Genomic DNA, 17,259 nt, shown 5'->3' on the forward strand with positions numbered 1-17,259 from the left:
AGAAATTATTAAAATATAAATTAAATAAGTAGCTGTTACAAAACATTCCCAAACTTTCTTTTGTAAAATAATCAAACTTATCCACGTAATCCGAAGAAGGGGAACACCCTATACATATAATTGATAAAGTCCAAAACTTGGCAAAAGTTTGGGCACCCCGAAAATACCGGCAAAGTTCCGTTACGGGAAAACTTGTTAACGATGAAAATTATTATTTATTATTATAAAATTAAAATAAAGTTCCCGTTCGAAGTTACAAATTACGGTATAAAGTAGGAATAATTAAATGCTGTTAAGCGAAACATACATTGGTCGAGTTATAAAGACAGTAATGTTTATATATGTGGGTTTACATTTTGTTACACTTATGGGTATGTAATAGTTTGTAGATATTCACATTTGGCTGATTTTGTCTGATGCGATCTGTCCCGTCATCTCCTGCCAGAGCACAACAAAATATGACACGTTTATAAATTCACTTGTTACAAATTTTGATGGGAAAAGGTATTGTGTTAGTGTTATTTAAACAATTTTATTATTTACTAGCTTTGCCCGCGGCTTCGCCCGCGTGATTTTCATTTCTTAGAAGTAATGAAGTACCTAAAATCTCAGTCATTCTTTTATCGGGTATTCTGTAAGACTGGTAAATATATATGATTCATATTAGTTTATCTCATCTTTAGTTCAAATTCCCGTTTCCCCGCTACGTGTCCCGTCTCGCAACTGGTACAATCCCGCTTCCTGTAATGTAGGTATCCCGTACCATTTCCTACATATTGTCCCATCACGTTTTCGCAATATGTCCCGCCCCGTTTCCCACTACATGCTTCCCACCCATTTTCCACTACCTACGTGTCTCCGTTCCAATTCCCGCTACGTCTCCCACTCCCGCTCCCTGCAACGCGTGTCGTCCTATTTATTAAGTATTACGTCCCGTTTTTTATTAACCACAAGTGTAAATCAAACATTTCATGGTCGGTCACTCTTCAAAAATAGTGTTATTTAATCAATTTTATTATTTATAGCTGCTTCTCTATTTTGCCTATTATTTTCTCTATTTTCAGTGAAGGAAATCGTCGTAATCATCGTCGAATGAAAAATTGGGTAATTGGGATTTATGAGAACTTCAGTTTTTATCATTTCGTCCTTTGGCGAACACCACTGGCCTCAGTTTTAGATCGACTATATTTACTTCTCTCTCTCTCTCTCATCTGACAGTTGTTCCTACCACAGCAATAGACCGTCGGAGCTCAGGATCCGGTTTCCTGACTTTTCTACTTCGCAAGGTCTTTGGCATCCATAGTTGTTAGACTATTGGCACGCATATAATCCTTGGCGGCATAAAACCATCACGTCCTTCAGCTTCGATTAAATTACATTGTGTACACTAAATTCCGGACAATATAACATCGGAAGGTGCAATTTGCCAGCAATTAATTCAAATTAGTTTAACGACGGATAAAGCTTGAGGAAGATTAAGGGTTTCCATGGCCTTGTTTTAGAAACGAGCAGTAAAAGTTAAACGTTAAATTTGATGTAGCTACCTTACTTTTCTGCTGTAAGCAGAATCTATTTAATCCTTGTATTCTCTCATCTGAACATGTACCCATTACATTTTTTGGCTGTAACGTCTAAAAACCGGGAGTATTCATAGTGATAAATTTTTAATTTTTGAATTTTCTGCGTGATTGATGTAAATGCCGCCTGCCAATGTGAACCTTATGACAATCGTCATAAGGTTCGGATGTTGTTGTATATCAGCTATCAGGGGTTTTCGTCCCTCAATGGCCTCAAACCTGATGATCCATGTGTGAATGATTGTAGTGAAGCCACATGACGCTGGTCATTTAATGTCGCGTAATTTTAACTCGCTTATTTTGACTTTCACAAAATCTAATTACAACTTTCACAATTCTTGTGAAATGTTCACTAAATCCCAAGCATAATTTCAAAGAATTTCAAGAAGTGGGCCCTCAGACCACACGCATATTAAACTTTAAAGACGAGGCATTCATCATCATCTTTTGAAAGTCATTACTTTCACACAATTTTAAAGTAAAGTTACTTGAAAGTCTGAAGTTTAGTCTCTAAAACTGTGGTCCATTCCATTTAAGTAACTTGAAAACTAAATTTCCAGTCCTGACAAAATAATAGTTCCGTAAGTTTTAAGTTATACGGAGAATTTTCAGCAAAATTCTTTTAATCAAATGTAAAGTTTGGTTGACCCGACTTCGTAGAATAATCCCGTCTTATGGTATTTTCTCTTAGTATGACGTATTAGTATTACAAAATATACTTAATTATTATAAATATTATTATAAATTTCTTTTGTTGTGTATTTACTTTTATTTTAGATTTCATTTATAATAAATAAATTACACAGTACCTACTCAGAGCCGCAGACCAATTCCTGTACATTTTTTTTTAACTTGTGACTTGCAGTAAAAAAAACAATCTATACAAATAAATGGAATAATTTTCCGGGAAAAAATTAAAATAGTATGTCCTAATTACGTCTTCATTAGTTTTGTTTAAAAAAATGTTTATTACAGATATTTTGCCATAATACCTAAATTATCATATTTTAATATTCATTTTCAGGTCTACATCAGTGAAATATCCGTGCCTGACATTCGGGGTTGCCTCAGCGCCGTCCTCAAAATCGTCGGTCATCTTGGAGTTCTGTTCAGTTTCACCATCGGCGCTTACCTCGACTGGCAGCAATTAGCGTTATGCATATCCGCTGCGCCTTTACTTCTCTTCTGCACGGTGCTTTACATACCAGAAACACCAAGCTACCTCGTTCTAATCGGAAAAGACGAAGAGGCCTATAAAAGTCTCCTCTGGTTACGTGGGCCAGATTCCGATGTCGCCCAAGAATTGGCCACAATAAGAAATAATGTTTTGGCCAGTAAAAACTTTAGCCAACGTCAAAGCCAGATGTCTGGCAGTCAATTCATTAATTCTTTAGATGTCAGAACTATGAATCGTTTGCTTGGTCCTATTCTTGTGACTTGCGGGTTGATGATGTTTCAAAGATTTTCTGGTGCGCACGCGTTCTCATTCTATGCTGTTCCGATATTCAGAAAGACTTTCGGTGGTATGAATCCACATGGAGCAGCTATAGCTGTCTCTTTCGTCCAATTACTGGCTTCGTGTCTATCGGGATTGTTAATAGATACCGTTGGACGACTACCTTTATTGATAGTCAGTTCTGTGTTGATGTCAATGGCTTTAGCTGGTTTTGGTAGCTACGCGTATTACGAGGAAGTCCATCGCAACCAAAGGATTCAGAATGTGATGTTCCACCAAACTTTGGGTCAAAACGACTGGATTCCATTACTTTGTGTCCTAGTGTTTACTATTGCTTTCTCTCTCGGCATGAGTCCAATATCTTGGCTTTTGATTGGGGAATTATTTCCATTAGAGTATAGGGCATTTGGAAGTGCAATGGCTACTGCTTTCAGTTACCTTTGCGCGTTTGTTGGCGTCAAGACATTTGTGGATTTTCAGCAGACATTAGGTCTCCATGGGGCATTTTGGTTATACGCGTCTATAAGTGTCGGAGGACTGTGTTTTGTAGTTTGTTGTGTGCCGGAGACTAAAGGGAAGGATTTAGATGAGATGGATCCGAATTACGTGCAGAATTTGTCACCAAAGAGGTAAACAGTTGGTTTCACAAGCCCAAAATCTTCCAACATAAATTATATACCCTAAACTTTAAGGCTTTAAGGCTTCAGCAATGAATATTAATTATAGAATACATAATTGGATTCGATTATAAATTGTAGTCCATCAATTTTCAACTGAAATAGGAATATATTTACCTGTCAATATCCATATGAAAGCGGAAAATATCTGTTGTTAAAACTAAAAGTATGTAAATTCATGTGCTTTTGTAATTCCTATGATTCGTATGTTGGAGGATTTTCTGACATATTAAGGTTAGTCGTGACTGGTACGAGAGTCTTACGTGTAGAAGATGTATTTGATAGAATAATCGTTTGATATCCTATAGGTGTTGGAATTATAATGAGACATGCACGTAGGAACAAAATTAAATCGAGTCCACCGCAAGATTTTGGCTGTGCTTATTAAATTTTTTAAATAATAACAACACCATGGGGGAAAATATTTAGAGTAATTTTGCTATGAAAGCAAGAAAGGCACGTACTGCTTGATAGTTATCCATTATATTATTAGATTCAAGAAGTTCTTTAATTAAAACTTAATGGAAAAAAAATGCATTTGTAGTAAAATTATCAATATCTTCTTTTTATTGCTCATCGCCTATTGTGATTTTTTTTATTCTCATGAGTAAAATAACTCTAAATAAAATTCATGGTGTTCCTCAAACTAGATTATAATTGTATTTATACTTGCATATCGACAACCATATCTTCATTTATATTTTATTTCTTGGAATTGTATAAAATTCTACCTTTCAAAAATGCAGATTTCTTTCAACCAAATATTCTCATGGAGTATTTCCTACTATATAAATATCATCTAAGTATATCATTCCAAGAATTTTTCTTACATACTACCTAAGGTATTACCACAAAATATTTTTTTTTGTAAACATACAATAGAGTTTTAAATACAATTACATAATTTGTTTATATGTCTTACAATATGTTCAGTTTCATTTGTGTCCCAGTATTATGATAAATCTATAAAAAAGAAAGACATTTTGTGGTAAAACTATATTATTTAAGAGAGCCGTGGTCCATCATTTACCTCTTTTTCTTAGATTTCCTAATATTAGATAATAAACATTGTGTTAAAACGCAAATATATCATTAAAAAATCGGCATCTGAAAACTTTAACAAAGAAAAAGGAAATTGACAAAACACATTTCTGATAATTGACGAAATCTTTTTGTCAAAATCTGTAAAAAAAATATTTTCGGTCTTCTTTAACATTCTGTAATTAATTGACACGTTTTTTTCCCCGATTCTGAAGAAATATTAACTAATAAATGTAATTTTTTATCGATGTGATAATAAAACATGTCTGAATATCATTTTTGTAATGATAAATTTGCGTTTTCACCAATAATTCCTTCCCGAATAGCAGTTATATGATACTTTATCGAGCTTTCGTACATATGACAATAAAATAAGACAATAATATACCTATTATAAATATAATGTATAGATTAGGCAAATATTTCTTCTATTCTAAGAATCTTTCGCCTGTAAAATAAATGGATTGATAGACATAATTATATTTACTGAATGATGTCATTGAGCTAATTTATTTCAATTTACATAATAGTTGATACATGATATAATTTTCAATAACCTTATGATAAGTTATAATTGATAAGTTGATAAGTTAATTCATACTTAGTATTGATTATTTGACAAAACGTTAGAATATAGATATAAATGTTTGACGTTGTTTGAAATGTTATATATGAAATATTTTATGTGTTAAAATTTTATTGTAACGGATTTAGTTTATTAAGATATATTAATATTTTTGGTGAACGAGTACAATTTCGTTTTTAAAGTAAAGTTTCAAGTATGTGTTTATGATTTCCGTTAAAATTGTATTTAACATTTGTGTGTGATAAGAATATAAATATGAACAATAAAGATAAAATTAAAACCATTTTTTGGGGCTACATGATATGCATATAAATAGTTCAAGTTATATACAGATACCATATGCAGTATTAGCACAATTTTGAAATATATTTATTGACATTTGTTTGCAGGTCATAACACTTTTTTTACAATTAAAAAATACATATAATTTCTACAGCGGTTGATAAATTTATACATCAATTTATAAAAAACGACCATATATAGGTTTAAATTTAAAACGGTATTATATCTAATTTTAATTTGAATTTACTTAATAGCATGTTAATATTTAGAAGGCCCAAACCCCTGCGACATAAAAATAGAAACAATTCATTAGAAATAATTTTGTTGCGTAGAAATTTATATAGGAAAGATTATATGATTTGTCATAACAAAATCAATTAAATTATTATATATAAATTAATAGACAAATAATAGGTTGTGAATTTATACATTTTCTAGATTTTTATAATGATAAAGTGTGTAATAAAATGTTTAAAAAAAAATAGTGGCTTTGTCGATAAATACCTATTTGCTTGCTTGTATTTAATTTTAAAAAATAGTAATGTACAAAAATGGCTTAAGCGATATCTGGTCATTTTGAATTTAATATTTTTATTACATCAAAGTTAATCTTCAGTCTAAGTATATCGTTTATCTACCATTATTAATGTACTGAATTAGGTTAAAATAAAACCAACAATAAAATCAAAATTAATATGTTAAAAAATTAACTAATGAAAATAGTGATCATTTTCACAAATTTCCCCATTTCATAAGTGTTATTAGTTTTTTTATTTAAATATATTTATAATGATTAAAAAAAATAGTAGGTACTTAACCAATTGATGAAATGAGAGTAGGTACATACAATGTTTAGTAGCTATGCTCATATATCTCTTGTTAAAAAATAATAATAGTTTTTTTGTAGATTTTGTTCATCATTCCAGACTTAAAATTTAGTTTTCAATTATATTATGATTCATTCACAAGCTAATATAAGTATTATAACTAAGTAGGTATAATACAGTGATACACAGATAATATTTTACATTTTTTGTTTTTTTTTTAATAAAAAAAAATAATAAGTTTTCGTCATCAGCGTGTGCTAGAAATATTTGTATGTTATAAATGTGAAATCTATACCAACATCAGTATATAGATTTCTTGTGGCAAAAATTTCGCTTTGGCCAACACTTTTATTTTGAAATATATAAACAATGTGTGAATAAAAACTAGTTCTTACGGCTTAGCGTTTTAGCTTACGTGACGTGGTAGAAATGTGTGCCTGACCTAGATTTTTAGGATTTAGAATATTATTTTATAATTATACATTTGTCAAAATAGAGCATCGACGACTAGAAAAAATATATTTAACTTTATCTACTATCAGTTTTCGTTTTCTATAATTATAAAACGTTTCCATAAATATTTAATTTGAATAATCTTAATCATTAAGTGTAGTGGTTAAGATAGGAGGCTTTAACTAGCTTAGAATTTCCTTAACAAGACTTTAGAGTGTACAAAATTATAACAAAATTAAATATATCAATCTATCAAATTAAATTAATATGTCTAGTTCAGAAGTTAATTTTAAATTAATACATTCGAAACATTACTGAAAGCCCTTTGCCACGTTGCTACTCTTGTTTTCTATAGATTATAGCAATGACGTGCGTCGAAACACCGTCCGTCGACGGACGTCAACGGGACGGAGAACAACGGAGTGCAACGTAACAACGGGGCATTGCTCTAAATATAGAGAAAAAAAAAACAATATTTCAAATTTGAAACGAATATGACAATATTTTTTCTACTTATTGAATAGTATCAAGACAAAAATTTATTTATAGATAAGTAATAATTATGTTTGGATTTTCTTGAAAATGAAACGTATAATTTTGAACAAATAGTTATATTATGAAATAGGGACATACTTAAATATTTATATTTTCAACCTGTTTCCTCTATAATAAAAATAGCTTCAATTATGTCTACTGTTTATTAGTAATAATTTCCCCTTAGATGTTTTAAGCATATGAAATTGCTGGAAATGCCTAAATAAATTAGATTGATTTGTTAAATCTGTTTTTTTTCCCCACTTCCTAAAACTAAAATGAATTTACTATACAAGGAGAGCTTGCAAGTACTTTAAGATCATTATAACACATTATGGCGAATGAATAATATTAATATGAGTACTCTAATCTCAGCTCGTCGAGAATGCATGAAAATTGCTTAGTTAGTATGAGAGCTTTTTTTTACCGCAATAAAAAACCAGCAATGTATATCGAATCCGCCAACGTCTGGCAAACCGTTCGACGACAGTGTAGAGGGCGGGACCTCGCATCAAAATTTCATACAAACTAGACATAAAATTAATGATTATTACAATCTATCGGAATTCCAATGAACTACCAACTGAGCAACTGTGTACACTGTAACTGTACTCTGCTTTATCGAAGCACTCACAAGAAGTTTCATCTGTTAATCTATAGATGGCAGCACTCTTAACAAAATTCCTTTTGAACTCGCTGTCTAGATCCCAGAGTTTGTGCCTTTCAACGCAGTATTGTATTATATCAAACAATATTATAGAATAATTGATGAAATACGAATAATGCACATTTTCTACCTTTATATAATAAAGGTTATGGCGGCTCCACACTCTCGCCCGACACATGCCGCCGACGCGAATGACGTCAACGTGAAGATAGCGTAATGAGTGTTTTGTTATTTACCGTAACGAAAACCCAGCAATGTATACCGAATCCGCCAAAGTTTGGCAAACTGTTCGACGACAGTGTAGAGCCGGCATTATATTATCCCCCCCCAAAACTTCGACTTATACCGGCACACACTACCGGCAAACTCAGGCGGACGCCGACACTAATGAACGTACATTGCGGAGATCGTATGAAAGCATTTATCTACTGCTAGAAAAAACCAGCAATCTATATTCATAGTATAGCCGGGATTTTATTTATTCCCATGTGTCAAGGTAAAGCATTTGGACAAATGATGGCACGTGACGTAAGTACGTTAATTTTTATTGTAAGTTCTCCCGCACAGATTGTAAAAGTCAATCAAGGGAAAGTCTATAAACTATTCTAGCCATAGACCATCATTGATTGATTGATAGGCGAAGGGATGTCACATGTCTCTAATTAACCTAATTTCCACCAATAAACGTAGCATTCGTATACATCGTACTAACTTTTGCCCGCGGCTTCGCCCGCGTTATTTTTCCGAGATGTAAGGTACCCTATGTCCTTCTCCATACTTCAAACTACATGTACTTATGAAAAATTTCAAGTAGATTGGTTGAGTAGATAGAGCGTGAAGTGGTAATAAACAAACTTACTTTCGCATTTATAATATTTTCATCCCGAAAAAAAAAACTAGTCCCATTGGGATTCACGCGGGCGAAGCCGCGAAAAAAAAGCTAGCGTAACATAAAATTTAACTATAGGTACTACCCCAATTTGCCACAGTACCCTCTCACACCCCTCAGACTCCGCCCCTCTCTTATCAGCACCTCGCACGCGTCACTCTCCCCCCATCACCCCCATAATAGAATCAGTCAGGTCTATAGCCACGTGTCGGTTTAATATTAATTTGATTGGGGTCACAAATGTATCCGTTCGGTGACATATTTGCACAGATAAACGTGTTGCACTCCGTGAGTGCCGGCTCAAATGAAAACTTGAATATTAACGTTGTCCACTTTTGACGTCTTACGAATTTTCGATCAGGGTCACGTGTCCTGACGCGAGTTAAACATTTTTTACCCATCGCAAAAAGTGCACAACGTCGCTAAAGATGTTTTCACTTCAATAATGAAAAAAAATAATAAAAAATAAGGGCTGTGAATAAAATTTAATAGCCATCGGAGTTTGGTAACTGGTTGCCAAAAAAACCCTTTTTATACTTCAACGTAATTAATTGTTAATATATTTTGACGAAGTAGGGGATAATTTTTTTTGTATTATATTTTTTCTTAATTAAATAAATATTGTGAACTGGCTTCTTAAAATTACTGTCTTTATGTTAGTTCTACTACTATGACATAGAATTATCATCTTAAGTTAAATGCTAGTTTTAAAATATGTTTATGTAGATATTAAAATAATTTTTGTTCATTCTGTCAATATTCATTTGAAATTGCATAGGTTAAGTTACTGTAGATAATTTTTTGATAGTTATTACTCAAAAAATCATTGACTTCCAGATTCGAGAGAACTCTTATTCGAAAGCTGTATTAAGTGCTTATTGTAATTACGCTTCTTGCCAGAATATATTGTAACTTGGTTACTAAATAAATGTGCATTCATTCAATTCCATTGGGTGTTTATTAAACAAAATATAAACAAAGTTGAAAGAACCTCGTCCTAATTAGATTAGAATTCTTCTTCATACGTGGAATGAAACACACACAAAAACTTTCTTGGCATTATTAATGTTTGCCATTGCCTTCTCCATTTTACACACAAGTTAATAAGAATCAAGCAGTGTGCAGGTTTCCTCACGATGTTTTCCTTCACCGGAAGCAAGTGGTGGTCGAACAAAACTACTATACATGAGTCAGATTGGTATACAAACTCGTGTGACACGAGTAGGATTAGAACCTGGGACCTTTCAATCCAAAGGCGGGCGTCTTAACCATTACACCACCACCGCTTAAATTAGAATTACGTCTGCCAATATTTAATTTTTTGAGAGAAAAAACAGGATGATTTTATCACATTTTTTTCATCTTTTCAGGGATAAATCCCTAAATTATGGACAGGATTTTATGCTTTTAACTTTTTAATCACCGCTCAGAGGGATTAACGAGTTTGGTAACGATAATAGAAAACGTGCGTTAAATATTTAATTATTTTAAAGTAAAACTTAGAAGAACAAAACTCATTTCATGTTTTCTACATAATGCCAATAGCTATGAAACGCGATAAAATTGTTTTTATTGTTGCATTCAAAATAATTTTTTTTAGCTTGTATATTCTAAATATGTAATTTATAAAATAAAAACGGCATATCTGTGTTTTATATTAATAATTACATGATTATGAAATAATATCTGTATGTAATATTTGTTTATTATGTTGAACATGGTTTAATCAACTCAAAAAATTATTTTTGGGTAGTTTGGTGAAATTTAAATTCATTATAAAAAAATGTTCCTTTATTAACAAAAGTATAAAAATAACAATACTTAAAATACTATTAATTATGACGTGAAAGAAAACAATTTTAATTTCTGTATGCCGTACTGGCAAATCACACGACTAAAACTAGCATTCTGCACAGATAAAACACATATTTTTACAAACCAAAGGAATGATTAGCAAAACAAAATAATTACAACTCGTCTTCAACACTCGATTTCAATTTTCTAAACACATCAACAGCCATCAAAACGTCCTCTGAAAATGTTAAGGGCATCTCCCAAGCAAGAAAGTGACCTCCTTCGTTCAAAATTGTTATGTTAACCAAATTTTTGTATTTCATATTCAAAATTAGCGGCGGTTGAAAGTAGATTTCATTCTTAGCTTGCACTAACCATGTTGGTACTATAGATTTTATACTGAAAATAAATGAATATATTAGGACAAATCACACAGATTGAGCTAGCCCCAAAGTAAGTACGAGACTTCGAGAAAACATGTTTTTTTTTTTACCAAAATGTCATTTATGCCACAAGCATTTGTCATTAGAGAGTTAACAAGTTTATTTGTTAGACAAATTTAAAAAAATAACTCCGACTTTCAATGTTTCATTTCGCTGCAACTTTTGAACGGCTGAAAAGATTTTGATCAAACACATCGAAGATTTAGCTATCAAATAAAACAAATTTTCATCAGTTGATGAGCTACGGTGCCACGTATACAAACAAACACACTTAGCGGTCAAACGCATAACACCCCTATTTTTGTGTCGGGGGTTAACGCACTATAAGGTCATACTTATCATAAGCAGATAGACGGGACATCGTCTATCTGTATGTATGAACGCGATAAACTCATAAACTAAGAATTTTTGTACTGTTTTCACCAATAGACAGGGTGATTCCTGAGAAAGATGTATTCATTATGGTTTCACGATAGTTCGCACTCGACACTTACCGTTGCATCCCTAATTTATTATGCGCTTTACTACAAGACTCAGCGTATATCCTCATTGAGGTAGTAATAGAATTGCTAGCCCAATATATCATCAGGTTATCCAGAATCTGGTCCTTCGTGAATCTCCACGATCTCGTTCCACCGTCTTCAAACTTTATATTGTCGAAGTCAGTCGCAGCTGCTGATTTCTCTAAGATGTAAGCAAGGAGTGCCACAGGAGAGTCATTTAGACTCACTCCTGAAAATTGATTTCAATTTTTTATCATTATCCTTACATATTATAAAACAAAGTCCTCTATCGCGTCTGTCTGTTATTTCGAGATAAACTCAAAAAGTACTGCACGGATTTTCATGCGGTTTTCACCAATAGATAGAGTGATTCCTGGGGAAGGTTTGGGGGTATAATTTATTATGTTTTTACCCGAGCGAAGCCGGTACGGGCAGCTAGTTGACAATACATATAAATAGAAATAAATTAAAAAATACAAGGGAGATTCTCTGTATCCAAATTCACTGGCCATAGCCAAATCGACCCGTTAAAAAAATTAACATAACAGGCACAACATTTTTGAAATAATTTCTCGATTTGCTCAAGCGAAGAAGAGTTAATAAGAGTTTTGACAATTTTATATGAAACTAACTTTTGCCCGCGGCTGCTCCCCTGCGTGATTTCCCACGGTTAATTTTACAGAATGAAAGGTACCCTATGTCCTTCTCTGTACTTCAAACTACATGTATGCAAAATTTCAAGAAGATTGGTTAAGTAGATAGAGCGTAATGAGGTAACACACAAACTTACTTTCGCATTTATAATATTACTTAGTTAGGATGGTTTGATAATTACTAACCCAAAGTGTCAGGTTTAGTGCTCTGCAGATGAAAATACCCGAGTTCTCGGAAAATACCCTTATTATATTCGAGTCTGTCAACCAAATTTTTGTCCATGAACAAAGTCGGGTAGAACGATATAAGGTATTGGGCTACCATTGCTTTCAGAGTTGATACGATGCCAAAGTTTATGTGGGACCCGAGGATTTCCTGAAATTGATCTATGAATTTGAATAATAGACCCTATTAAAGAAGAAAGTTTATCAAAATAGGCATGAAAACATTCAATATAAGAATACAATATGTAGGTATATACCTACGTTCCAAAACAAAGATATATTGTTTCTTTTCAACAGGACGTGACACCCCTGAAAGCGTCCATAGGCTGCGGTAACCGCTTCTCATCGGGCGTTTGCCTGCTTGTTATTATGAAATAAATTATGAAACTCTCTCTCTCTCTCTCGTTGATTGCCATTAGCATTCTATGACGTATAACGCTTGAAGCTGGGGTCCGTTAAATAAAACTTCGAAATCTCTTTGAAGATGATGTCAACCCTATAAGAATGCTGTTGTTAGCTATCAGTCAAGACTAAACATGAATATACCTAGCTTATATGAGCTTGAGATAATTATTATGGGTCACCTATCCCATCATGTGAAAAAGTTAAATGTTAGCTTAACGCACAGAAGTTATAACCAGAACAAGATAAAGTTCATAAAAAAGTATAAATCGAACAAGTAACTTACCGTTGGGAATAAAACCGTCATACAATGTGACACCTGACTGCCCCAATCTCCCCCTTGTATATAGAACTTCTCATGTCCCAGTCTGTGCATTAGATTCCTCATAACTACCGCCATTTGTGCTGGACCAAGACCTGGTCTAACAGCTGGCTGGAATATATTAAAGAAGAAAGAGAAAGTTACATTCAAATATGTTTTAAAAAAAATGACAATTCTGATACAAGCTTTTATTGTTGCATTTTTTTATTGCATTCCATGTGTGACAAAAGAATCATGTCCGTGCAGTAATCCGTTGAGGAGTTCCCGCGTCTTGAGCCGTTCCTGGGTGAACCATTAGACCATGCTTTTATCATAATAATGCATTGTCATTCAAACTAAAGTTGTGCTCTGTTGTTCACTCTACACAAATTCTCCGTTGTTCAACGTTGTCCGTTAACGGAATGGAGGACGACGGAGCAATGAAGCCGGGCCCTTAGTCACAACTCACATCAGAGAACCCGTATCCAGGCAGGCTCGCAACAATTACTTCCAATACAAAGTCTCTACTGTCACTGACAGCTGTCAAAAATGGTATCGACTCGTAGAATTCCCTAACGGACCCAGGCCAACCGTGGAGAAGAAGTAAGGGGATTATTTCTTTGTTCTTTGCCTGTAAAATAAAAAGAAAGTTTTTATAAAAATCCATGTCCTTACGAAAAAGTCTGTCTGTTCCGCTTTCACGGCTAAACCGTTGGACCGATTTTGATCAAATTCGGTATGCAGGTGGTTAAAGATCTGCGTTCAAACATAGACTATTTAATTTTTCAATAATCTACCCCCAAACGACTATTATGGGAGTATACCCCCATAATAAAATGACCCATATCAATGCTATATAATCTATATTATGTCAAACTGTCAATAATGCTGACAAAATCGCGAAAATTGATAATATTTTTTATTTTTTTTAACTTGGGATAGGCATCATTAAATGATCTCTAAATACATACATACAAGTATGTATAATGACGTCCAGCCATGAAAAAATAAATATGAATTTAATGCTCAAAAACGACATTTTCATCCCATAATGTTACCTGCGGTTTAACCCGGATAAAATGGATGTCCAACCCTTGAATATTAGTTTTGTACTGCGGGAACTTGTTTAAGAACCTCTCCTTTTGTTTGAAGGGGTACTTCTGTGCCCAGTAGTCCACCCACTCATCTAAAATGTTAGTATTGAAGCCATATTCGAAACCAACTCCGTCGAGAGGTGGTGAGAATGGTACGTGATTCTTCAGTCTATATTTGAGATCATTTATCATCTGAAAGAAATAAAGAGCTATATTTAATTATGTTATATTTTCTGCGCCTCGCTTACATTGTAATAAAATTTTTGATCTGTCAATTAAACCAACTTCTAGATAAATTTGCCAGCAGTGATTGGCCAATTATCTATATCCAACGCTAATTAAACACAATTTTTAACGCTACATTATAGGACTATCAGATAATTTATCAGCGATCAGTGGAATAGATTCTATATGTTATAATCAATATTATACAAATACGGATTTATCCGCAATGATTTTTCTCTCGTTTATTTGCTAATTAGCAAAGAAACGATTAAATTAATTCCTTTATCTAATGTCTTTATCGAATGTAAATATTTTTTTTAGTTTTTGCTATGTAATAAAATATATTTTTTTAAATGTGATTTTGACATTAGAGTGTGGGGCCAGCCAGGACACACTCCTTAATAAAGTACCTACTAAGTATTTACAGAGAAATCGATGAACATACCTACACAAACAATATAGGTACTTACTCATACAGTCGAACATAAAAATATTTTCTACCTATCCCTGTTTTTGAAAGGCTGAGAAGATATATAAATATTACACGACGACCTCGGTGGCGCAGTGGTAAAGTTCTTGCCACTGAAGCGGGTGGTCCCGGGTTCGATCCCCGGTCGGATCATGTTGGAAAATGATATTTTTCTGATTGGCCCGGGTCTTTATGCACGTATGTTTATCTGTATATGTATTTGTTATAAAATATAGTATCGTTGAGTTAGTATCCCATAACACAAGTCTCAAACTTACTTTGGGGCTAGCTCAATCTGTGTGATTCGTCCTTATATATTTATTTATTTAAACTTACATCATCACTGAAAGTAATATTAAACGGTGTGACACCTCTATCCACCTTCCTTGATGTTTCAGGCCCCCACCATTCATCATAGTCCAGGGTAGGTATCGGTGGAGAAGGCTGAAGGAACAGCCAGTATGTTAATCCTAGCACGACCAAAGCTTGGACCAGAGTGAGCGAGAGGGCGATGTTTTTCAATGACTAAAAAAAAAAAACTGAAATAAACATTTACAAACAAAACCACTTACTGATAAATCACAGACAATATGTATACTGCCCCCTATACAACTCTCTCTCTTATCTAAGCGTTTTATTGCTTCCTCAACAGCCGTTGCCCTTTTTCCTATATATTCGCCTCCACATCACACGGTCGTCGGCATCCCTAGTTGTCAGACCATAGACACGCATATCATCCTTGACGATATCAAACCAACATTTTCTGGGTTTGTTACTTCTGTCTCCCATCTAGTAAATAATCTATTTGTTCACGTACCTAGCATAAATGGATCAAAAGTGGGAAAGATAAACTTTGTATTTTTTTCTTTCATATACATAGAAATGTAAATACTTAATCTAATGTGGACATGATTAAAAGTGCGATTACAATAACACCCGGACGTGTCATTGATTACAATTGTATTTTGTTGACCGATAAATTAAATCTATGGTAATAATGAAGTAAATTACTAATCTTATACTGTTTATTTTGTTTTCTAGATATAATTATATCTAAATTTATATTCTTATAAATTCATAAAATGACACCGACGCTTCCAAAAGTCAATCCAGCACACTCCAGCCAATTACTATAAAGGAATGCCAAATTAAAAACAAACAGGGAAACGAAAAACAAAAACACATAAAAAAAGTACATCAACAAGCATTGCTGCAAAAATCACCTTGCCCATATTTTTTTTTTGTTCTTTCACTTATAGTTTTATTAAAAAACCACTTTGACACACATAATGTTTATAATACAATCTGAAAGATAGACAAATTCACATATGAAATTCGTGCATATGCGATTAAAAACGCGCGTCGACTGGATTTATGTCATCCTATCAACTGATAATGCCGCATACGCTTATGTACAACATTATGTAAACATGTTGGCCAAATGTTGGACATATGCGGTTTATTCTACACCTGGGTGAACTTAGTGGAATTTCTAGCATAAATTAGTAATCAAAATGTTTGGTCACATTTGTTCATTAATTCACTCTGTGTGTGTGGGTGAATAAAGTGAAATTTCTTATATACAATCAATACCTAATAGCAATCGTTTTAAATTGAGAAAGTTTTGCTCTCAAAGCATTATATATTGCAGTCGATGTGCACCCAAGGACGTTTGCTCCCAAAACCTCCTGATCCGTAAAGAATGAATCTATTAAATTTTTTTGGTCATATTTGTTCATTAATTCAATACACTTGTGTGAACAATTTGGAGTTTCTAATCAAGATTAATTAGTGAAAGTATGTATGAAAATCATGTCTCTCCCGTTTCGCAAAGAAATTCACCGTAAATAAACCGTTTTGTTTTGTTTTTGACGTTGACAAAGAAATGATCGATGGTTGGCTGCAATGTTTGGCCATTGTTTGGAATGTGTGGTAACAATTATTTAATAGAGCATCGAATGGAGATTGGCCTCTGTGGTTATATTGGACATTGGCCAGTGTATACTTTGTACACCTGAATATGGCGTTATACGTCAACTGAATCAGACGGCTTCGTTCACATATAGAGATCAGTGATTCCAGAGTCTTTTTACAGAGACGGACTCTCTGGTTTTATGCCGGCTTCACACTGTCGTCGAACAATTTGCCAAACTTTGGCGGA

The 17,259-nt window shown here is 33.4% G+C and overlaps 2 protein-coding genes across 4 annotated transcripts in view; one reads left to right on the forward strand and one right to left on the reverse strand.

Annotated features, from left to right (window-relative positions):
- LOC128680916 (facilitated trehalose transporter Tret1-like) overlaps window positions 1-5,317 on the forward strand; it is a 38,355-nt gene extending 33,038 nt beyond the window's left edge. Inside the window, exon 6 of the mRNA XM_053764404.2 lies at window positions 2,602-5,317. Coding sequence (XP_053620379.1) covers window positions 2,602-3,666 — 1,065 coding nt within the window. The 3' untranslated portion in view covers window positions 3,667-5,317. The remainder of the gene's footprint in view (window positions 1-2,601) is intronic.
- A 5,441-nt stretch (window positions 5,318-10,758) lies between these two features.
- On the reverse strand, window positions 10,759-16,475 carry LOC128680855 (juvenile hormone epoxide hydrolase-like). 3 transcript variants are annotated; one of them, XM_053764318.1, is made up of 8 exons: window positions 16,322-16,475; window positions 15,435-15,623; window positions 14,369-14,596; window positions 13,780-13,941; window positions 13,296-13,442; window positions 12,569-12,758; window positions 11,721-11,958; window positions 10,759-11,182 (listed from the first exon to the last, which is right to left on the reverse strand). In XM_053764318.1, the coding sequence occupies exons 1-8, from the start codon at window positions 16,328-16,330 to the stop codon at window positions 10,957-10,959; spliced, it is 1,389 nt and encodes a 462-aa protein (XP_053620293.1). In that variant the 5' UTR covers window positions 16,331-16,475; the 3' UTR covers window positions 10,759-10,956. The 3 variants fall into 3 exon arrangements, with proteins under 3 accessions (XP_053620293.1, XP_053620292.1, XP_053620291.1); XM_053764317.1 differs by having other exon boundaries at window positions 16,295-16,475; XM_053764316.1 differs by having other exon boundaries at window positions 16,192-16,330.
- Between the last annotated feature and the right edge of the window lie 784 nt (window positions 16,476-17,259).

Source organism: Plodia interpunctella, chromosome 25, assembly GCF_027563975.2.
Source record: "Plodia interpunctella isolate USDA-ARS_2022_Savannah chromosome 25, ilPloInte3.2, whole genome shotgun sequence".
Classification (NCBI taxonomy): Eukaryota; Metazoa; Arthropoda; class Insecta; order Lepidoptera; family Pyralidae; genus Plodia; species Plodia interpunctella.